At 40.8% G+C, this 23,831-nt stretch overlaps 1 protein-coding gene across 4 annotated transcripts in view; it reads right to left on the reverse strand.

Moving 5' to 3' along the window:
* The window catches only part of prkd3 (protein kinase D3), a 32,834-nt gene extending 9,614 nt beyond the window's left edge, over positions 1–23,220 (reverse strand). For 2 of the 4 annotated variants that reach the window (XM_086127759.1, XM_086127758.1), the window contains exons 1-6: positions 22,956–23,220; positions 21,156–21,755; positions 14,339–14,419; positions 4,280–4,418; positions 753–884; positions 248–405 (exon numbers count right to left, since the gene is read on the reverse strand). In XM_086127759.1, coding sequence (XP_085983885.1) covers positions 248–405; positions 753–884; positions 4,280–4,418; positions 14,339–14,419; positions 21,156–21,443 — 798 coding nt within the window. In that variant the 5' untranslated portion in view covers positions 21,444–21,755; positions 22,956–23,220. Of the gene's footprint in view, positions 1–247; positions 406–752; positions 885–4,279; positions 4,419–6,733; positions 6,858–14,338; positions 14,420–21,155; positions 21,756–22,955 lie in introns of those variants that run through there. The other 2 variants (XM_086127760.1, XM_086127761.1) reach the window with 2 other exon arrangements.
* Between the last annotated feature and the right edge of the window lie 611 nt (positions 23,221–23,831).

A 23,831-nucleotide genomic window follows, 5' to 3' on the forward strand; every position in this document is an offset into this window, starting at 1 on the left:
TTGGAGGAGTATGGGACAGGGGAAAACAATGGATAATCAACGATCAATTCTGAAGGAATTGAACTGGTTTTCATTCCAGTTAAGATCATGAAATCATGATATACCGTTTGTTTTGTGCACTCAGGCAGATTTGTTCCTCCTCATTCACATCACAAACACATGCAAATCTACTTCAATTTAATTTATTATCTACATTAAAAAAATCCACAAGGAGGTGATGCCAAGCAGCTTTCTAAAGGGAACTGACCTCATCCAAGATAACCGCTGCATTCTCTGCAGGTACCGGTCGAGGTACAGAGAGGGACGGTCCTGGCAGCGAGACATTGGACAATCGCCTCTTCCTCACACCAGTACAGTTATTTGGAATCTTAAAGGCACAGCGCTTGTGGTAGTTTAGCCCACACCCTGATGAGTAAACAAAAGAACCTCAGAATGGTTACAATGTGACACATAGCCAGTGGGACGGCAGAGATCTGTAAGTCAGCTGCAACACGGCTCAACTGATAAATTGGTTTGAATACCAGCTACATATGTTGAGATATACAGGTATATACAAATATTTAACTAAAATCAAACGTGAGAGTTGATCAAATATCATCAAAAAATAAGAAGTCGTCATTCCCATTAGCTAAATGTTGAACGTGTCACCGGTACAGTAAACAGAATTTCAGAGTCTAATTCATGAAATAAAGTTTTTTTTTTTTAATTAAATTTGATGTGTGTGTGTGTGTGTGTGTGTGCGTGCGTCTAACCTTCACATTTGAGCCCCTGCCGAACAAGACCCCATAACATCTCCCCGCAGTAGTCACAGAAAGTGGGGGCTTTGTAGGAGTGGACATAAAGGGCATGAGGTCGAATCTGGAAGTCTTCAACTGTGGCTTGGGCTAGAAACAAGAGTAAAATGATGTCACCAAGCTTGAAAAACCAAAGCCATCCAGAAAACAACTTGGCCGGCAAAACTGAGGGATGAGAAGAAAGTGGAAGCTGAGATAGAAGTGAGGAAAAAGGAAAACTCGCGGACATTGGATCAAATTCATTTCAATGTCAATATTGCTGACACCAAATCCGAGCTTCAAAGACATTCAAATACAGAAATGGGTCGCCTGCAAATATGGCTGCTGTGTCTGTATTGTTGCAGTAGAGGGCATCATATCTGTGCAGCGACAAAACTTATTTCAATCATAAAGGGGACTGACAGAATCCAGAGAAGTGTGCCATATGCATGTGCTATCGGTCCGTTGCCGTTATTTATAATCCAGAGGGAGGTGTGGGATTTGTCTCACTTCCTGTTTCTCTATTTTCTCACTTTGTGGTTTTGTGTCAAATCAACACTGACTTCATTGTTGGCAGTAAGAGTCGGTTAGTCATGTGAACGTGTGACACACTAAAAACGAGACGTCTAAAATTGTGAGGTGACAGCTGCCAAACAAGCACGTGCATCCAAAACTTTGTTCTTTGTTTCAGCTTGTATAATAATGTGTGTATGGATTTTTTTTTCATGCTCACATAAATGGAATGATTCTTCCTTTCATTCAGAGTGCATCTATCATGCTGTCTCTTTTTCAACCACTGGCATGCTTTTTCCCCCCTTTTTTTTAAATTTATTTTTTAATATATGGCCAAAACAAATAGTGATAAACAGCCCTGCGTCAGACTGGCACCCGGTCAAGAGTGTGAGTAAGATATGCTGTGCTGCCTCAAATAAGCATGACAGGGTTCCAACACATTGTGAGAATGCATTGAGAATGATGACCTCAACTTTGTTGGCACTATTCTCTCCTTTTGAATTTGATGCCTGCAACACGTAGCATTGAAGGGCGAACATTGCTCACTGGCACCAACAAAATGAAGGGCAGCGTTCAGGAGTAAAAAAACGGCATGCTTCCTAGTCCTCACACTATCACATACTGGTAATTTTAATGTTAAATTAATTGACCTCAAAGCACAACTTCATGCGTTCAAGTTGTTTTGGAATCACTTCTCTCAAGCAGAGCCTGCATCTGTTTGCTTTAAGGCACCACATTTTCCATTCAGAAGCCACAAGTTTAAATCAAAGCAAAACATACAGTGCTCATAACAAATGCCGTATTCATTTGCCACAAGTACTGTCAAAGACAAATTTCACATTGCCCAGGGTGATAAATGAGGAACTTATGAAAGTGGGTGGTACAAGATGGGAGCGAAAAACAGAACAAAGGGACAATCGGTCAGGCTGAACCGCAAACCTCATGGGTCCACATGGCCTTTGCAGTACACGCAGTGAGCAGGGCCCGGCCTGCATATCAGAGCATGTTTACACACCACGGGCCTACTACAATCACTTATTGCTGGAAAAACAAGTCCTCTTCTTTTGAGCTCGGAGCCAAGAAAAAGCCACTTTTGCCTCTTTCTCGAAGCGAACAAGATCCTCTTACTCTCTCTCCCAAAGCCACAGGATACAACTATAGGTTGGTTTAGCAAAACTGACGGAGGATGATGATGAGACAAATTGTTGGGTGGAAAAGATTCAGAGTTTCTCTTGAACCAAAGCAAATGGTTGAAAACATGAACTTGCTGTGTGTGTCTTGTACTCTGTAAAAGTCAATGCTGTGGCATTGACTCGACAGCATGTGACAGACCGTCAAAGCACCTGCAGCTGGATATTACAAGGTTGAAAAGAGAGAAAGCAGGGTGGACAAAGAATAACAAAGGGTGACACAAAGAGAGCACAAGACAAACACAGACAGTGAGAAACAGAAAAGAAGGAAGTTCTCCAGTCTACATTCCTCAGCCCTGATGCCTGAAGTATCCTCAGATCCTGAACCTATACAATTGTACCCCACCTAAATGCCTGCAAACAATACTCTGGGCTCTGGAGAGGGGAGGGGGCGATTCAGCACAGGTGGTGTCAGGTGCTTCCTGATGTTGACGGATGGACAGATTTGACAACGGTTGTTCTAAATCATTTGTGATCTCAGCATTGCTCAGGAAGCGGATTCACTCGTTCATTGCTGGGTGTAGCACGAAAAACACCTGAGTAACTGACACCAAGGTGAATCATCTCATGTAAAATTTGCAAATTTCACCACGTCGGAATGAGTGTCAGTTGATTCACGGCACCGCTATCCATTTGCTAAAACACCTAAGGTGCTGAAGGTTGTGGGGAGCTGGAATCTATCCCAGGCTGACTTTGGATAAAATGACACTGACGACGCAAATACAGAAACTACCAACCATCTGCACTCGTATTCGCCCAGTCACTCTCTAGGTAGGAACTGTACTCGCGCTGCCTGAACGGAAGACAAGCAAGTGAACCATCAGTTAACTAAGGCCCCAGGCACACACCAAGAGATGCGTCTGAACTTGACACAACTGGAAAACTGTGAACAAATTGCAGTTGACAAATGACTCTGCACACTTAGCGACTGACCTTTGCACACCTACCAAATTACTTGAGCAGAGATATTGTAACACAGGGGTTCTTATTGGAAAACATTTTGTGTTACCAATCTCTTTATTCAGTATTGATTTTTGTGTAGTAAATAATGAGGCCAGTATTACTTGTATAAATCTGCCATAAATGGTTTAGGTACATACAATAAATAAAAAATAAAAATAAAAAATTGGCAAACAGCGGCCATTCGGTCATGTGTGTTGATGGTGGCCAGCTGAATCTCAATTGTTCCCCGGAAATTTGAATTTTGCTATCCAAGTTCATGTGATACAACATGGCATTTTGATCTGCAGTTCTACAATATCTACAAGTTACAATGATGCTGACCTGCGATTAAAATTTGGGATTTCAGCCAAACTAGTTGCAGACGGTCGGCCGCTCATAAAAACTACACAAACAATTACAATGAAGTTGGGACGTTGTGTTAAGCATAAATCAAACATGATCTGCAAATCCTGTTCAACCGACATATAATCGAGGACACTACAAAGACAAGATTTTCAATGTTCAAGCTGAGAAATTGAGAACAGGATGGTGCCATGTTTGAGTATAAAAGGAGCCTCCCACATCGCTCAGCCATTCACACGCAAAGATGGGGCGACGTTCACCTCTGTGTGTGAGTGCTGGACATGATTTGCAAATCAGTGGATTCTGTTTGTATTTATGTTTAACACAATGTCGCAACTTCATTGGAATTGGTTTTGTACTTGAGAAACCCCACACACTGCATGTGTTTGGCCATGTCGCTCCAAGTGCAGCAGGCTTAAGACGTCAAATAGCAGTTTCTTTGTGTTTTTGCTATAGTACGCACAAAGAAATCTTCAAGTTTCAAGACAGCATACATACCGGAGAGAACCACCTCAATTAGGTCTCCCTCATGGATGTCTTCAGTTGAGGTCAGCCTCTGCAGGATGTTTTCATCATTTAGGTCATGGCGGAATAGCAAGATCTTGTCGTACATGCCAAAGAAGCCGCACTCTGGGAACTAAAGGGAAAAGACCGGTCAGCTGGAAATACCTGGAAAGGCTTATACAATAAATGACAAAAGTCATGTACAAGGCAGAGATCATGCAGATTCATGTCAGCATTGCTCTGTTGATAACAAAAACAAACAAAAAACAAAAAAAGAATTTCAGAGAGCTTTGAAAATTACATGGTGATAAAGATCAGTTCTGACTTGTTTGGTCTGGTCTGGTCTAGACAAGGACCGTCTATCCAGCTGCTCATGAGTTGAAAGTTGTGTGATTGAGGAGCAATAAAAGAGTAAGGGCGAAGCAGTCAGCAAGAAGGAGAAAGAGGAGGTAAATATCCTGAATCGAGTGGTGGAGAATCACAGTTCGGTAAGTAAAGAATCAGTCAAATATGAGTCACTTCCTATACAGATGCTCGTGTATTTTAAAGTGACACTTCGGTCAAAGCAGCAAAAGACAAATCAAATGAAGATATGGACACATTAATTGGCGGTACTGCCCTCTAACCTCCTTCCACTCCATTTTCAAAGACCATAAAAGAATCATATTTTCAAGGATGCAGGAGAGGATGTGGTACCAGATCAAAACCAGATGCATGCATGTTTGGAATTGTCCTGTATCAATGGTATTAAGGAAAAATCCCGGGTACTATGATTGTACTTGGAGCTTCATTTCAATGCCATGCCAAGCGCAGCGCCACGGCGGATCCAACAGCTGTTTCCGTGTGAACGGGGGTTGCACACAATGGGTCGCATGTGACAATGCAAGTGCCACCAGAGAGGACCAGGGCTGGCACTGACTCTGCCAATACGGCATGTTAAGACACCTGCAGATTCATAGTTGCCAAGAAGCAAATAAATACATTTTAAAAAGACAGATTAATAATGGAGCGGTTTTCTCTGGGTACTTTGGTTTCCTCCCACATTCCAAAAACATGCGTGTGGCAGGCCGATTGAACACTCTAAATTGCCCCTAGGTGTGAGTGTGAGCGCCAATCATTGTTCGTCTCTGTGTGCCCTGCGATTGGCTGGCTACCAGTTCAGGGTGTCCCCCGCCTACTGCCCAAAGACGCATGCCCCGCGACCCTTGTGAGGATAAGCAGATCAGAAAATGGATGGATGGATGGATGGATAATGATGGAGCTTGAAAAAAATGAGTGTACTGTATCACAAACATGCATCAGAAGAACATTTTACATTCTCAGTGCAAACTATCACCAAACCTTATCATCACACAGTCTGTCGCTCAAGTACATTGCATGTGCCTTTAGGAAGAAACAAATTCCATGTCACTGCTGCTCCCATCCACATACCTTGAAGGCTCCCCTCATTACCCTTTGAGGTGAACAGTACTGTTTACCTTAAACCTTCAAAACTATCGGCAGTGAGCAAGGCTTGGGGGGGGGGGCATCCTTCCTGTGGTGACTGCTGTGTCACAGAGAAGTTTTCACTCGGCTGACATGCCAGCTCTCAAACTCATACCCACACACACACACACACACACACACACACACACACACACACACACACACACACACACACACACACACACACACACACACACACACACACACACACACACACACACAAAATTGTCAGTGCAGCTGCCAGCTGTAGCCAGCACCTCTTAGCATCCAGTGCAAAAGTTTCCACAGAAAACAGGTCTCATTCCACACCAGGAGCAACTGCAGGGTGAGAGGGCACAGGATAATTCTTTTGTTCCATACATCATTAAACCAAGTGGAAGCCAGGGGTGCAAGAACAATAGACTGGCAAGTTTCAGACACATTCCAACACGCCGTACCTGAATTCATACTCGGGTCACATGCTGCTTCCTTCCTACATTTAATAAGACCATATGCCAGTGGAAGCAAACTATTCATCATCATTCTCCTGTACACATATGCACATCCTTTTGCAGCATCACCAACACATGGCATTCGATACATCTTTAGAGACAGAAGTGACTTGTCTTTTGTCATCTTCAAACACAAATCATTTGAACTGAGTGGTCACGACCACACGCACACCAAAGACCCCAGAGCAGAGAATCTACTTGTGAGGTCCACAAAGTCATCCTGGAAAGATGAGTGGACAAGAGCTTTGCGGTAGTAAGCTTTTGTGAAACGATCTGATCTACTATTGACATGCTAAATCATGTTATGAGCAAAGAGGACAGTGTTAAGAAAGTAGAGGCACATGGCAGCTGGCGTGTGTGAAATGTAAAACATGGACTTATTTCAAGAGAAGCCGAAAACAAATTAATTCAAGACACTAATGATTACAAACAACACCAAGAGAGAGGCATGAGGGGCACACTGTATACCCACCAGCCACACTTTCATCCATCCATCCATTTTCGGAACAGCTTTATCCTCACAAGGGTCGCGGGGGGTGCCGGTGCCTATGCCAGCTGTCTTCGGGAATCCCTGAACCGGTTTTCAGCCAATCACATGGCACACAGAGACGAACAACCATCCGTATTCACACTCACACCAAGGGACAATTTAGAGTGTTTCATTAACCTGTTTTTTGGAATGTGGAAGGAAACCAGAGTGCCTCTGTTACAAGATTTGTAGAAAATAGGAGAAGCGGAAAAACACAATCGCTATTTGAAAAAATCTAATCATTTGACAGCATTTACTACAATCAAGAGGCAGCCAGGCAACGAGTTCCAGAGAAGAACGATTGGGTTCTTTTTTTTTTTTTTTTTAAATAACAACATTACAGTGTTATGCAGTTCAGAAATGTGCGTATGAGCATGTACCACTTGTGGTGTGTGGCAACGGTGGGTGACAAACGGGAAGTGTTAGTGAGAGCGGTGCACTGCCACTGACAAATGGCAATTTGATTACAGTAAGGTAAACTATGCTGCTTGGCCTGAGGCTACCGCACACCTTATTTATGCGGCAGGAATTCCATATGATGTGTAGGGCACGGAAAAGACCCACATTAGTTTGCAGTTTATGAGTAAAATGCCATGAATACTTCCTCTGTGCATCATCCGATCTGCTTATCCTCATGAGGGTGGTGCATGTGCTGGAGGCTATCCCAACCATTTGCACTAACACCTAGTGATAATTTAGAGTGCTCCCTTAACCTACCATGCATGTTTTTGGAATGTGGGACGTAACTGCAGTTCCCGGAGAAAGAAAAAAAAAAGACATTTTGAACATGTTCAAAATTTGATGGCATAAAGTATTACATACAGTATATATATGTTATGGATACCAAATAATCCTCTTGCTCATGGAATCCTTTTAAGGCATGTCAACAGGACAGACCAAACTGGGAACAAAACTAGCATTAAATGCTCCTCTACCACCTGAGTGAAACTTCGACAACCTTGTTGTGCTGGTCAGCTATCAATCTACTGACAGTTCAGCAAACATTTTACATAATGACCAATGTAATCAGTTAAAAACACTAAAAAGAATGGTGTTTCTAAGTGAAATGTTTAACCACAGTCAGGAACTAAAAGACACCGATTCACTGATTTAGCCTGAGGTGCAGAGATGAAGAATGTCACAAGATCAGTGTGATACAAGGTGCTATTACAAGATGAAGACAAATGTGTCCTTTGATTGTTAATGTTCTTTTTGTAAAAATAATTCAGATTAATCACACTACCCGGGAAATCCTCCAACACAAGTCAAGGTGTTGATGTTTTTTTCTCTGTAGAATGCGTTAGAAGAGAGTTGAACTATACAGTGTATGTCACGTCACAGCAGCACTGTTTTGATTTACAACAAATGAAGTGGTTTGGATAATGGATGGGTGGATGTATGGGTGGATGGACAGACAGATGGACGAAACTCCCTAAAAGTAAGTGCTAAGTCACAGTGTCCTGTGATGTGTACTTTATTGGGAAAAGAAGGTATTTCACATGGAAAAAAAAAAAGAATTTTGACAATAATTGATTGACTCATCAAAGAGGTGTATTGGAGCATTCAAATATTCAAAACCTCTGCTTGAATTTGAAACGTTGGCTTCTGACTACAGAAGAGTTTTTCTTTGTAGTTTAAAATTGCTTACCTGAACAAGAATCCTGCACCATATTGTGTCCAAAGTGAGAATCCTGATCGGTTATTGCAACTTTTGGTGCGGTAAATAAATACTTTGTCGGAAATCAATGTTATGACGGATGTCACATACTAAATAAGGTGACCGTAATGTACCAAAAGTACTTGCTAACTGCCCAAAAAGTAGAAGAATGGAAGAAGAAGAATAAGAAGTTGCGGTAGTCATGGCAAAAAACTACCGAACCCCAGCTAGCATGCTAGTTTAGCATGCGGAAAAAGATGAAGAAAAAGAAACTTGGTCAGCCGCGCACGCGCTGACATCCCGCTGAATGTTGAAAAGTCTCTTGCCACGGAAGCCACGTATTAGCCCAGGGCAAGAAGACTCCCTGGCTGCATGCACATCGCTTGAAATTTGTAAAGGTACCCTTCATAATAATCAAACAGCATGTTGAGCTTTTATGCTAGCTTCGGGTAGCTGCTTATATTTACCAAACCTGCAGTCATACTGTCGTTCTTACTCGACTTGTTGCAGTCACATTACTTTACAAAAATATGAGCAATAGCCACAAAAAGTGTACTTAGCTTATAATGGCTCGGAAAACACTACTTCATCAGTTGATATTTCAAAGAAATGTGAGCTACACTAAAGCTATACAATTCTGCATGAAACTAGAAAAAGAGGCCTGAGAATTACCAAATTATTAAAGTATTTCCCATCAGCAAAAACACATCGAACACAAACAATTAATTGTCGTTACATTTGTAACACAGCAACTCTTTACATAGTCCAGAACTGACTATGACATTGTCCAGAATTTTTAGAACAACCTAAAGACAGATTATTAATTCAATTTGCAAGAAGTGAAATGTTTATACTATTTCAGGCGGAAAAGGGTGGGCTACACCATCTGTACACTGCTCAGTTCATTTAGCAAATTGCTATAAGTGTTTTGCCAAGAGTTACAAAACACTGTAGCTCAACTAATTACAACCAATGACTGGTTAAGAAGCTGCACTGAACATGCCTCTACTCGACAGCCGGTGTATGGAAGAGGCAATTTCTTGGCCTGCGCCAACGAAAACATACTACATCTGGAGGGAGGAAGTTCAAATGATAGGCAGTGAATGTTCGCTTGTCTCAAATACTTCAGAGTTCATACACAAGAAGGAGTCTTGTTCGATTGAAAAAAAGTGTTAACTCATCCCGTCTCCCCTCAATACATGCATACATGCATGTGACAGTGGGCCGGGACAGCAACTCCACATTCACTGGGCCTGCCACATAAAGGAAACCTAATGAGGAAGGAGAACAGCCAGAGACAAGCTGCGACTTTTTCACTTTTGTGGGCCGGCTTATGTTCCATCCATGTAGCACAGTATGCGTCATGGTTCAGGTTTAGCTAGTTAATGCTATGCCAGGGTAGAATGAATAAGTGTTCTTCCACAAGATTACATCCATTTTTTTATATATATCTTCTCCTGGCAAGGATTGTGGGTGAGCTCGCGCTTTAACCACAAGCTGCCTTCGGACGAATGAAAGACTGTATCAGGCCTGAATGGTTGCCAGTCAGTTGCAGGGCACATATACAGTGTAAGAGCACCTGCTTGCTGGTGTGATCTGATGCCATTTACATATGATCCGATTCATCAACTAATCTTGAAGACTAGTGGTGATTTGGGCAAAACTGAATGAAAGACCCAACTCTGGATATGGAACGTATTGTGACACAGTAAGGTGATACCCACCTTGTGTTGGCTCCTTGGTACAATATGGTTAAAGAAACAATATGTCAACAATGATAAAAAGAACAGAGCATATAATGGAGAGGAGCAGTAATTAGTCTTTAAGACACTTACTGAAAGAACAACCAAAAGCTGAAACTTTGACTACACTTATCTCATCAAAGTTACACATGAGTAAAATAATGTATATATATATTTTTTATTTCTTCTTTTTATACCAGAATCACATAAAAGAATGTTAAAATGTTCTGTCCTGAAACAATTAAACATCTAATGAGGGAAACAGTTTGACCCTTGAATGGAACTAGTGTTCAGAAATATGATTACATCGGACCAGTGTCACAGATCTGTTACACCAAAGTGCTTTCATGCTATCAGTTTTAAACTAAAAATGCATTTTTGTGTGTGTTCACATACTACACATCAGTGTACATTGTGTGCTTGTTTGGCCATCCTTCAAATAATGTAGGGATTCAAACTACCATACTGCCAATAATAATAACTGATAAGAGCTTGAATTAATATGGCGCCTTTCAAAAAACCCAAGTTGGCTGTATTTCAGCCCGCCACAATGATGGGTTCCTGACCAAACTCCTTCTGAACTCACACCATGTTGTTTTAAGGCTCTCCAAAGATAACCCCACAATTATTACACGCGGCCTTTGACTATTGGAATTAAGAGACACAATACTCTTCTGCAGTAATCTTCCATAGTAAGGGGCCAAGGCAGTGAAGCAGAGAGGAGTTATTGGTGCTGAGATCACTGTTTGGTTAGTTGCCTTTGTATCCCCAATGAGAGCCAGGTGGATTTTCAGCCAGTCTGACTGTATGCTTGATGATCTGTACCCTTAAAAAAATAAAAAATAAAAATAAATCAAAGCTGGAAAGTGAGACTTTTTTTCTATCAGAAATATCAGCATCAACATTCTTTTTATGTTCAGTCAGTGACAGAAGCCCAGCTTGCTTTTCTGTAGTTGTGTGTGCATGTCTACATAAGTATCGCGTGTGCTAACAGCGTCCAGGGACCAGGCAGAGAAGAGGAAGCCTGAGTCACAGGATCTAAAGCTTCTCAGGAAGAGAGCAAGAGTGATGATCTAAGACAAGCTTGGCTCGGCACTCGCACACCACTGATGAGTTATAGCTTTGCAACGATCCTCCGCTCGTGCCTCCGCCTGAGAAATTCAGTACAGCTCATACTACATCTCACACTGGGCAATTAAACAGGTGAGCCTAGGGATATTCATGCGAAGGTTAGATTGAGAGAGGTTGTGAGATGAGGATGTCGCAACATGCTGTTGTAGGTTTTTTGTTTGCAGAAAGTGAGTAAGAGATTCGCTACCGTACACATTGATAGGTTTGAATTTTTAAAACCCCTTCCTCTTAGGATCACTTTTTTTTTTTTTTTTTAAAGAGGCCAAATTCCAACACTCGAGCTGTCACCTCTCTCAAAAACAGAGACAGAAAGGCAATATCTGCAAATGTTTAAACAGACGGGGAAGAATAATAGCAAGTGCAGTGGAGGGAGAAGCTATGTGAACATCGGCTGTACAGACTGTGCTGCCTCGCTGACCACAGCAGATTGGAGAGCAGGAGCAGTGAGAATATGGAAACAAGGAGTGGCTCCAACGGGAACTAACCAACGACAAGTAGAACAGTAGAAAGAGATTCAGTGACAGACTCAGTCACATTAAGAGACTTTTTTTTGGTATGTGAACTATAGTGCATTTATTGCTGATTTTATAACATTAAAACATTGCTTTTGCTGTACTATCGCCAACAGTGGACCCCAACCTGTTTTTCCGCCGCAGTCTGATTCATGGTCCGACTGACCTTTTTTTTTTCCTTTTTCTTAAATATATCTGTGTACGGAGGGTACCAGTCCACATTCTGGTGGTTGGAGACCACTGTTCCAGAACACGCCATTTTTCTTTCTTCTGTTATTATTGTTGTTTCAACATTAATTGCACTTCCGCTGCCACCTTCCTATCAGTTTGACAGATCATGCACTTCACTGAAACACAGGAAAGGCAAAAACTGCTGTGAAAACAACACAGAAGAAGTCATTCTACAACCTGCTGCTGCCACATGGATCAAAAGTGTCAAACTGATATCGCTGTTTAGTCGGGTGTGCAGCTCTCCAATTAAAGACAATTCAATATGTTTTGCCATTCATGGAGTGCGATACGAATCAAGGACTTGACATTTTAAAGTGCAACGACTCGATTCCATACGGTATGGCTCAGTTCCAGAGGATGCCATGCAATGAGTTTCTTGTTGAAAGTAGACAAATATTTTCCAAAATAGGAATGAACTTGTCAGAACTGTAAACATGGAATTTCATTCAAAGAGATTTATCAAAGATCTAAAAAGAAGTGAGTGAGGAGCTTTTTTTACTGGTTCAAGCGAAAGTCTATGGAGACTGGTTCATTAGTTAGTGTACCGATACACTGACATCTATTGAATTAAAACCAATTTGCTGATTCGAATCGGTTTTCGTGAGATCCTGATCGTTTAGCCACGTTACACAAATTGTCCTGTGCACTTTAATCATGAGTGGAACGTGTCATTCAATTGTTGGCTACATTTTAAGTAAGGGTTGTAGCATCATTGTCATAGTATGTCACGAAGTTGTTAGATAACATTTTATTGTATCACTTTTCGACGATCGTGTCTCGCGTCATTTGTCATCTGCTTAAAACTGCATGTAACTAATACATTAAATACAGCTTGATTTGATGGGTAAAAGTTTTCATTTATTAATCTTATACCGCTGTCACCAGTAGACATTCCTCGATAACGAGGGCCTTCACCGACCGACCGACCGCTGTCACCAGGTGGCACACTGAACGACAATACATAATAAACCTACGGGGCAAAAGTAAACTTAAGAGTCAATGAAAATATATAAATACCATTTAACTCTGGCTAGGTTGAGCATGATTGCTGTCCAATTCCAGACTTTCCACAATTGCCACTGAAGAATGAGTCGATTAACACACAGTCGGCGGACTTCGTAACGACTGTGTTTAGTTCAGATTGCCAGCTGGTTCAATCCAATGGGGCAAAAAGTCATCTTATTAATGAGTACAATGGGTGTGAGGTATGCTATTCCAGTGAACAGAATCTTCACTCATGGATTTACGTCGGTGGAATGCCTTTGTGCATAATGCTGAATTATTTCAGGTGATTTTGGCTTCACAAGGGCAAAGTCGCAGGGACCTGATTAATAAACGGTTCAATTTACGATTGCCTAGCGATTCAATATTAATAATGATCACAACCCGTTCAACCAGCATTAACAAGAGATTGGATTGATGTGGGGATAATATGCCCTTACTGGCTTGGTGAAGGGCATTCCAAAGCAAAGCTGCACTTGGTTTGGCACCGACTGAATGGCAGGGCATAAGCTACTTTCTGTGCCCTATGGAGGCCTGCCAATGGGTCTGTCCCAGCCTTCCCTGCCCAATACCCTTGGAGAGGACCACCCTTCTCCACTCTGTCATTCCGACTCTTGTGGCTGAGCCTTCTGTTCTGCCATGCCACTTTACATTTAAAGGAGAATGAGGCAACAGAAATGTGCAGTGCAGATGGTAGAAATTACTTAGCTCACTTAACTTCAGAGATGCCCCCCGCCCCCGCTCTCTCTCCCTGTTCCACAAATTACTCCAAGACCAGGGAAATTGATAGATTCCTTGTGCAAGAAAGCCCGTGAGTAACACATGGAAAACTTTTGTTTCTTCAGCGGTCCCAATTGTGATACCGAGTCAGGCAACTCCATGGCTTTGAAAGACCTCAGTGTATACATCACGTACTGAAAGTGATCTCGGTTGGAAAAGGACTGACATCATAACAATGTGTATTCAGAACCAATAGCAACACTGCATATATTGACTCGAGAATGACCTCTTTTTGCTGGTGAGAGTGCTAAATGTGCTCTCCAGGAAATGCCTGGCACCATGTATATCACACATAACGCCGTGTGTCGAAAGGGGGCTTGATTCATTTTCCACGAGTTTCTGCTCATTTGGGTCAACGTGAACTAAACTCAAGTGGCCAAGAAATACCCTGCTGCTTTCGTTCATTTTCTTTTCAGTATTATTAATTTTTTTATTATTAATTTACCCTTGCTTATTCAAAGAACAAATGACGCTGGAATAAAAGAAAACATACCGGAGCCTGCTGCAACGCTTTGCAATTCGTCTTGAAAAGGAACACTTCCTGCAGATGTCTTGCAGAAGGCAAGTGACAGTTCTGAAAAGTGAAGAGTAATTGAAAGCAATCTGAATAAAATTCTGCGATTTCTCTGTAAATTCATGAAAACAGCCTGTTTCTGCCTGGAAAATGTCTTTTGTCTCGCTAATTACACAGACAGTTATTCAGGCCTTAGCCAGAGACTGGAAGCCACAGAGAGGATTTACAAAACTGGTGGGGAAACCTGTGGCCGTGGCAAATCTAAATTAAAGTAGCTGTTATAGAACTCAAATTGAAAACAAAGGTTCAGTTTGTTCTTCCATTACCTGTGCCAAAACGTTTTCTTCCTACTGAAACAGCCATATCATTTCTCTTTTGATAGCAACAGAAAGTTAGGCCATTCTCGCTCCATTATTCCTGCGTACTCCAATGGAGAAACAATTATGGGCACAGCTTCCTGCGAGACACAAGAAGTAGCAGGAAGCTATTTGTTACTGCAGCGGTTTAGTTCAACTTTTGCTGTTTCATTTCCTAAACAAATTATCAACCCCGTACCATTTAAAAATGTCTTGTTTGCGGTTGTACTAACAATCAGAAGAAGTTGAACTGTGGCTACAAGAACAATGTTTTGAATATGTGCCCCGGACATAGAGAGAATGTTGTGAGTAACCCCAAAAGCATGGAACTCAGTGATGCTGAGATTGAACTAATTAGTATCAGGTTACCTTGGACTGTAGTTGACATACTAAAAAAAATGAATGTTTTCTCCAGCTCCACTATAAGAACAGCAGGAGAAAATCAACAAAAATCTTTTCAGGGGGTTCTTGCCAAGTCGAGAGGATATAAATTAATTCCTTACAATCTACAGTCTGCATCATCCCAAACCCTGAGAGTTCACGAATGGTAGAAAGTCAACCTTGAAGCCATGAGATGTTGTATACAATAAATGTGAGAACATTGAGATACTGTGAATGTCAATAAAAGCGAACCACATCCTGGGTATCTGCTACAGCAAGAAGGTTTATCTCCATGGCTTGTGAGTGGTATTTCTCTACCAGCAGTTTGTGGCACAATGTGCTCTAGACTGTAAAAACTAGGTATATTCTGATCAGGGTTTTAAATTGCCCATACCGATCACCCGTGAGTGTCATCAGCCGATCCCCATGACAATCACGTGGAATCTGTTTCATATTTGGAATTTTTGAGGCATTACTACATATTTTTCTTAAATAATCAGCTGTTTGCAAATGTCCTATACGGATTAAACACAAAGTGACCACTCCTCACGTTTACACACAGCCTTGCATTTCGATTACAATGAAACCAAATTATCCAACTAGAATGACAATTCTAAAGGGGTGGTATATTCCTGTTGCCAATCCTGCTGGAGTATGAAATTAATGCCGTATCAATATTATAAAAAGTTGTAGAATGAAAATAAGAGTGCTTCAAGTATCATTTAGGTTTTCAATTGTAGCTTCTGAAAACCGTGTGGCACCCACGTAACCTTGAAGAAATCTGATGTGACGTCATATGATGGACGTGAACACGTGAATAAATAAAAACATATAAGACTGACTATTGAGATTATGACAGCAATCACACTTTAATGTGAACAAGTCCAGACAACACCCAACACCCATTCTGCAACATTTTATGGCCATCGAAGGTTTTCCAACTGCTGAGCTGAGCAAAACAAAGTGAGATGCTAATGCTAGCCTTCAGCCGGCGGGGACGTGTGTTCCCATCGAAGGCATAGCCAATGCATTTGCATAATAACGGATGTGTGTTGCATGACATGAACCACTAGGTGAAGCAGAACATGTTTTCCTCAAAAAAAAGAAACTGCAGCACAGAGAGACAGTGGTTGGTGCGAGGGTAAGATTACCACATTACATCTCAAATGCTTAACTGTCATTTTCCTGCTGGCAGACACAGGTGGGTTCTGCTGACTGGTAAGATCTTGTGATGACCTAAACTATGGTCAGGTGACAAGTGTTGGCGCAGTTCAGCACATGGTGGGGTAAAAAAAAAAAAAAAGTTCCCAATTGCCATGCATTTCTTGGGAGTAGTGAGGCAAGGATGGAGTGGAGTACAAAGGGCCTGCAGTCATAATTTCCACAGATATGAAAGCCATATGGCTGGTTTCATGAAGCAGCTGGTGCTATGCACTGTATTTAGCAAGGTTTAATAGAAGAAATGCACAACAATGTGGTTGAATGTTCTGGACATGTTCAGATGCAATGACGTCCACAAAATTATAATGTCAAATGATTTACTGTATGCTCAGCAGTACAGTCAGAGTTTATTGTATACTGAGATATCTGTACTTCATTCTGGTGCACACTATTCAGGGACACAACTATTGGGACATGTGGCCATCTGACTAGTGCATCAGTAATTCATCCAGTAAGTGTTCCAAACAAGACATCGCGTCATCAAATACACATGGAAGCCTGAAGTGTGAAAACCGGCTTCCAGACACGACTTTCCCAATGTCAGAAATGAAATCAGGTATCAGCCACAACTTGCTTCCTTTTCAGATACTCGTTTATCACCGCTGTGAAATGGAGGTTTGCATCGTATGTGCTATATGCTAACACCGTTTAGCCATTGCACAGTGTTACCCGCAACACTTCTATTTACATCACGGATGACCTGAATTACAACTACTGCCCATGCAAGTCAAGGCTTACAGCCAGCTGGAAAAGCGAGAGACAAGGCAGGTTCGACAGAAAAACAACACGCCAAATAAATAAACGACCCATCGATGATTATATTAATTGTCAACAGTTGTCACAGCTTGCAGACTAATCTTGGGAGCCCTAATTTATATGCGCGTTTATTTATTTACTTGATCAACATTCAGTAATGCTGCTTTGTTCCTTCTCCCTCTCAGTTAACTTGCTTGTCACTAAAGATGACTTTCACACGCTCACAATGCATACAGCTTTGAAAGAGAAGGACACAAGGAATGAGCGTACCCAAAGTGAAGTTTTCTGACAGCTGTCGCTGTATGATTACAGAAAATTGAGCATCCTAAATATAATTCATTACAAACACTGATGACACAGGGACCATGTGGGTTGAAACCTTTCAGATTCAAGACAGATAAACACAGAGCGTCCGCTAATGTCAGTGAACTGGCATCGCATTTATATGAAGACAGTCGCAATGCAAGAAACCTCAAAGTCCATTTAAAATACAACCCTCCCATCCAATTTCTTCAAATGGAAACAAAAAAAAAAACACGGCATGATAGTGCTTCGAGAAATGGATTTTGATATGCAGCACAATTTGCCGAAAATAAAATTTCCATTGCACAAACAGGTGAAATTGGGACATTCGAAAGGAGATGAGAGATCTCTCATTTTAGTCTGCCGCGACAGAGATGTGACAGTATGTGTCGGGGACATTTCAAAACTAGCTTACCCTCATGTAACGAAGCAATTGACTCACATGATCTTCAATCTATCCATCCGTGTGTGTGTGTGTGTGTGTGTGTGTGTGCGTGCGTGCGTGCGTGTGCTGCCTACAGGGACAGTTGGAAAACAGCTACTTCATACAACTAAGCAACAGTTTTACATGGCTTTCAATCAATCAATCAATTAATGAATCCATCCGTGTCTGTCAGTCAGTTCATCCATTCATGTCTGGATTTTCACTATATTCGGAGGGGGGTTCCTATCGCTCGCAAATAATGGGGGCCCACTCGATACAAATATATATATATATAGAGAGAGAGAGAGAGAGAGAGCAATATGTTTTTGTTTTCCTCATTAGCATATTTGGTAATGGAGTTATCCAAAAGTATTTCAAAGTAATTCCGTTACATTACTTTAATATTACGATACTGGGATTACATTATAAGATACATTTTTAACAGTTATCTAGTAACTGTATTGGAATACATTTTAAAAGAAACCCTCCCAACCCTGGTTAAGAGGCACTGCCATATACTGCACATTATGATGACTCGAATCAAGGTATGTGATACACAGACTGCCCATGATCATTTAAAACCAATGAATAGACCTCAGCCTTTTATTTCTACACTTCTGGATACTGATATGCTGACGATGCATCCTGATAGATCTTGTTCTCACCTTGAATCCACCCTTTCCCTGTTACATACCGGTACGGTACTTTTGAAGTCCTGCCACTACATGAGTAAATCCATAAACAAATCAGTACATAACCAACATCGAATCCAACCCGCTGTCATGAGCAATAAATAACTAAATTAGCCTTAGTATCGTCTTCATGCTCCTTAAGTTTGCTGCACATTTACTTTCCCTCACTTTGAACAATCACTGTAACAGAACAGTGAGGCTCTCAAATGCCGAGGCCAAGGCAACTGATTGAACTGCACTGTTTAATCACCACACTGTCATGCAATTTTTTTGTCAGAAAAATAAAAACATACAATTGATAGACTGTAAAAATGCCCTACAAAATTTGTGGGATTATACACACGCTGATTTTCGGGATAATGACGCAATGCAAAGCAGAATTAATAATGTAGCTACATAGTGGTGTCATAGTGGAAGAATGCAGGTAATATTGAAAATATAATGCGCCACAAAATACGACAACAGAGACACATGCTTGATTTCCAAATGAAGTCATAAGTCAAGCATGAATGAAAAATACTGCACAATAACAGTTGTCAAACGGCTGTTTTTAGTCGTAAATAAGATCCTGCCCGACTTTTTCTATTTATTTATTTATTTTACGAAACTGTTTGACTATGTTTTGAATTTTCTTCTATGACATTTTCACAAATATTTGTTTTGTACTGCATTGAGTGGAATCTGGTGAACTGCCCCTCAAAGGTTGCGCAAAAACTGGGAGTTGTCACATCAGCAAATCTGCAAGACATCGGTTTAGTGAACACCAAAACGAACACTTTGACAAAAAGCAACTTTTTTTTCTTCCTTTGTGTTTTTGTAATGCCACCAACAAAGAAGGCTAAGGTACCATGGGGTGTTTATCTGTCTAGTTAGCTCAGTGCAATATATCTGAAGCAACAACAAAAAGGACATCAATAATAAAAGAAGAACGGAATGTACGTGGAAGAGTGCGCTGTGTGTGGTGTTTACGTGAGTATATTCCCAGACTCAAAGAAATCAACCGTCCTACTCTGCACTTGGATCACTGCTATGTGTCACACCGAAAGAAGACTAAGAATTTTACACTTATACTGCACAGCACTGAACTTGTTTCTAAACTTGTATGACAGTCATCAAAGTTAAAATGCGACAAAAACATTTCTGCTTCAAATTTGATCAATTTAAGAACAGATTGATGCTTATCCTAAGACATTGTACTTTTTTTCCTTTCGTTTAGGATTGTCGTGGGAAAAGAAAATCTCTGAGCAATACTGGATTTTTCACTGTATGTACAAAAACATTTGTTTTGCATTTACACCTCTGTATTAAGATAAGAAAACCTTTATTTGTCTTTGTATAGTCTCACAATGGAGAAATTCACAATTAACATTATTTTGTTGAGTAGTAATTTTCTGAGATTGCGATTAGGATTGCACAACTCTCCGTGTTTTATGTTATGTGTTGTGTTTATGATTTTACTTTATGTTAACAGTTTTGTTCAGTGCTTTGTTACAGCTGTTGTGAAAGCGCTGTATAAATCAGGATGTATTGTATTGTGTGTGTGTATATCTATATCTAGATAGATAGATAGATAGATAGATAGATAGATAGATAGATAGATAGATAGATAGATAGATAGATAGATAGATAGATAGATAGATAGATAGATAGATAGATAGATAGATAGATAGATAGAAAATAAGTAAGGCAGCGACACCTTTTTGGTCTGTCCCAGTGCCACTACCTTTCACGGCCTGCTGATTCTTGTCAGGATGCTCTCCTTTCATGCAAAATCCAAAGTGTTTCCACGCAACCCAATGCATTATGTCGTCTTAAAAATCTACTCCTCCTCACTGCCATGATCTGTGTTGCATATTGACGTGATTCCCCGGTACCGACCGAATATGACATAAATTAGCAAAAAATGAGTAATAGTTGATGAAGAATAACTTGGATAAAAAAAAAAAAAGGATTCAGTGTTAGGAAATTGGGGTATAACATTATTTGGTTATTTATGTCGATTAAACCAATCAATTACTCATAAAAATTAGGTTGTGTTAATGTGTGGGCAGCATCAATGTACTGAAGCTTAATCGCAGGACAGACACATTGATACATCGATGGAATAGATGCATCGTAACACCCCTTGTGATTAATACAACACTAGTAAGAAGCAAAGCATTATCAGGCTGATGAAATTAGTGCCTCTGAAGCAATCAATCTAAAATTAGTACAAAATGTACGTACAAAAACAGACAAATGAGTGCAATTACCAATATTATACTCAGTAATCTTGGGTAAACTTGCACTTTTGAATCTGTGTATATCTTTGGCAACGGTAAAACAGCAGAGGAGCGATTAAGCAAGACTGTGCAACTTTGAGGGCCATTGCATTAAAATGTCGCTAACCAGACTGTCCGCCACTGCTATTGTGTGTGTGCTTCTGCTGTGTCAGTTTCAGGGCAGGAGGCCCAGATGTTTGTTTTGGAACACCTCAATAGATGAATTTGGTCAGTTGACAACGCACATGCTGATACAGCATGTTGGTCCACTACTGTCTTCAGAATAGCTGCTTAAATTGTAGTGGGTATGAATGTGTTTGTGAAAAGCTTTTAATTTGAGATGATGTTAGAGTTCGATATCCTGCAAACAGTGTCAATTGTTTTTTTAACTGAGTTTCTTACCTTTTGGTCCACTATGGAGCACACCAGGTCCTTGACGGCTGACAGTGTTAGGTCATTGCCCTCCAGGTTCACTGTCTCTCTGGTCAACCCAATTTGCAGCAGGAAAGACACCCCATGGAAAGAGCTTCGGGAGTTGGTGGGGCTGGGGACACTGTGGTTTCCGTTGGACAGCCGCGCATAAAGCGGTCCAGCCGAGGATGGGGACAAAACGGGTGGCAAGGTCAGGTGGTGCGGATGGAGAGAGTGGAGGAAGGCTCGAGGTAAGGATGGGGGAGAAGAGGCAGACATTGGCTTTTTTCCAATAGCGGCGTGTAACGCTGAATACTGGAGAGTTCAGTGACAGGATTTATGCCGGGGAATACTTTTGGTACTCAAGAGTTTAGTGAGTCAGCACTGTACAGTATGGTTTTCCACTGTGTCACCTTAGATTTGCAAATCAGGGGGCAAGCCGTTGATTCCACCTGAGCTCACACACTCATTCACAAGATGGCAAAACAACTTGGAAGAAGTCTCTGGAATATTACTGGAACAAATGTCATATCGTGGAGTGGTGCTCCTTGCCTTTAGTGAAATCACTGATCCACTCTGACCACAGGAAGCCTGTCACCAAAAACAAACATAGGCGTGTTTGAAATTTAAAGAAAGCAAGTATCTACACTTATTAAATATGGAACAAAATGAGGTTTCCGCCCATTTTTTCATTTCACTAATTTTGCATATTCGATATTACACAATTTACATTCACACCAAAAATAACCACACAAACTACAGACATTATAAAGGACGCATTCCCCAGTGCATAACCCTCGAGCAACGATTCTCAATATGAGGAGCCCCTTTGGCAGTATATAAAAGAATCAGACTTAAATACATAAACTGTGCTTAAAGTTAGAGTGAATACTCTACACTACAGTAAATACAGTAAAGTAAATTTGTTAAGTACAGTTTAATTGTATTTGTAATATTTAATAATAATTTATCATAAAGATGTGTTGTTTTTATCGTTTAAGTACAACATATTTTTTCATTCGGTACAATTTATATTTAATTTTTATGTGCAACACAATAGAAGATTATTGAAATATTATTTTAAATCCAATTTTAAAGTGCAGTGTTTATGTTTTACCGGTAATATTAAATATACTTTTTAAAAGGGGCGTCTGCCTCATTTTTGATGGACACTTATGCCTAAAACGCTACTATACTTGAATGTTGGTCATTATAATTTTACTGGTAGAGCAAAGTTTTTTTAGAGGTGATACTTGGTGTAAAAAGTTTGATTAACACGACCATATAAAGCATTACTGCTTTCTTCAGTAGAGTAATTTCATACATATACTGTATATATTCAATGTGTTCATCAAATCATCTCCACATTTACTTATTTCTTGTAGCGCTCCATAGAAAAAAGTCTCCATTGTAGCCACTCCAATTAAATATGTTATCACGAAATCTCAACTGTAATGACAACGGACTGTCTCAACCTCTAGTGAGCTTCGGGCCGTTTAGCATACATGAAAACAATAGCGTGGTGAATTACGGTTTGGGGAACACAAATATCCAATATGTAAAATAATTCAAGTCATCTACATCTGGAATTAAATTTTGCAAACGTGAAAACCTTCCCAACTTCGATCGATATGATGGCATAACAGAACCCGAGGAGCGCACACAATAACAACTTAATAAGTTACACAAGCTTGAATATGCACGTCCAGCGTACATTTCGCTTCGGTGGAACTTTATGCCTTTCCAAAGACAAACGACTGCTTGGATGGTGCTTTAAAAGCGATACTTTACCTTCACAGTCAGCGAAGGACGCATTTCTTTCCAATGCGAGTGGACCGAACAAACTTTGAATCTCCATCAACTGCGGAAAGCGGCGTCTCAAGTCTTAACTTGCACTTGGCTAAAATCCGTCGAGGAGATCCCAACTTAAATAAAACAAACACCAAATCAAAAACTCATGTAAAGGCTTGCTATGACCAATGAAAGCGTCCATTTATTTTTCTCTTATCGTTTTTCGGATACTGTAGTAAATTCATGCGCATCTTATTATCCTTCCAGCTGTGACTACTCCCCCTGTTACATTAGAGGGGACAACAGTGACGCTCGCTGGGAGTTGTAGTCTTTTTGTAGCGTCTCTATAATAGACTTCACACTTTGACTGCAAAATCTGAACTACAAACCCTGGAACAATGGCGCTACTGAGGAACCAACGACACCGCGCACGCGCAGATATTTTCCGTTATTTCAGGTTTATCCATTTCAGGGGAAACAAATGTTGGTTCCCGTGACTTAGATATGTTCGTAACACATTTGAGAATGTAACAGTCACCGATGGGCTATGAGCAGGCGTCACCGTTACTTCAGCGAATTAAGTTTGCATTTTGAGCCTGTTTAACAGTGATTTTCCTTTTCCATTCATGGATCGCATGGAATCGAGATAGGATGGGGGGGGGGGGGCTTCGCTGGCACCTTATGGCAACACGTGGAAAGATATAATTGAAACTTTGTGTTGTCTAGAAAGTGAACTTCATCCAGGAGACACTAATAGTAAACAAGGGGGACCTATTGCTCAAGAACGTATGCCTTAACTGCTCATCTGTTGTTGTCTTTCCACATCAATGTAAATAAATGATTTCCTCCTGTTCACACTCTGACTGGGTTTTTATA

The sequence above is a fragment of the Hippocampus guttulatus genome, chromosome 13, assembly GCF_054856545.1.
Source record: "Hippocampus guttulatus isolate MCC_2025c chromosome 13, RoL_Hgut_1.0, whole genome shotgun sequence".
Lineage (NCBI taxonomy): Eukaryota > Metazoa > Chordata > Actinopteri > Syngnathiformes > Syngnathidae > Hippocampus > Hippocampus guttulatus.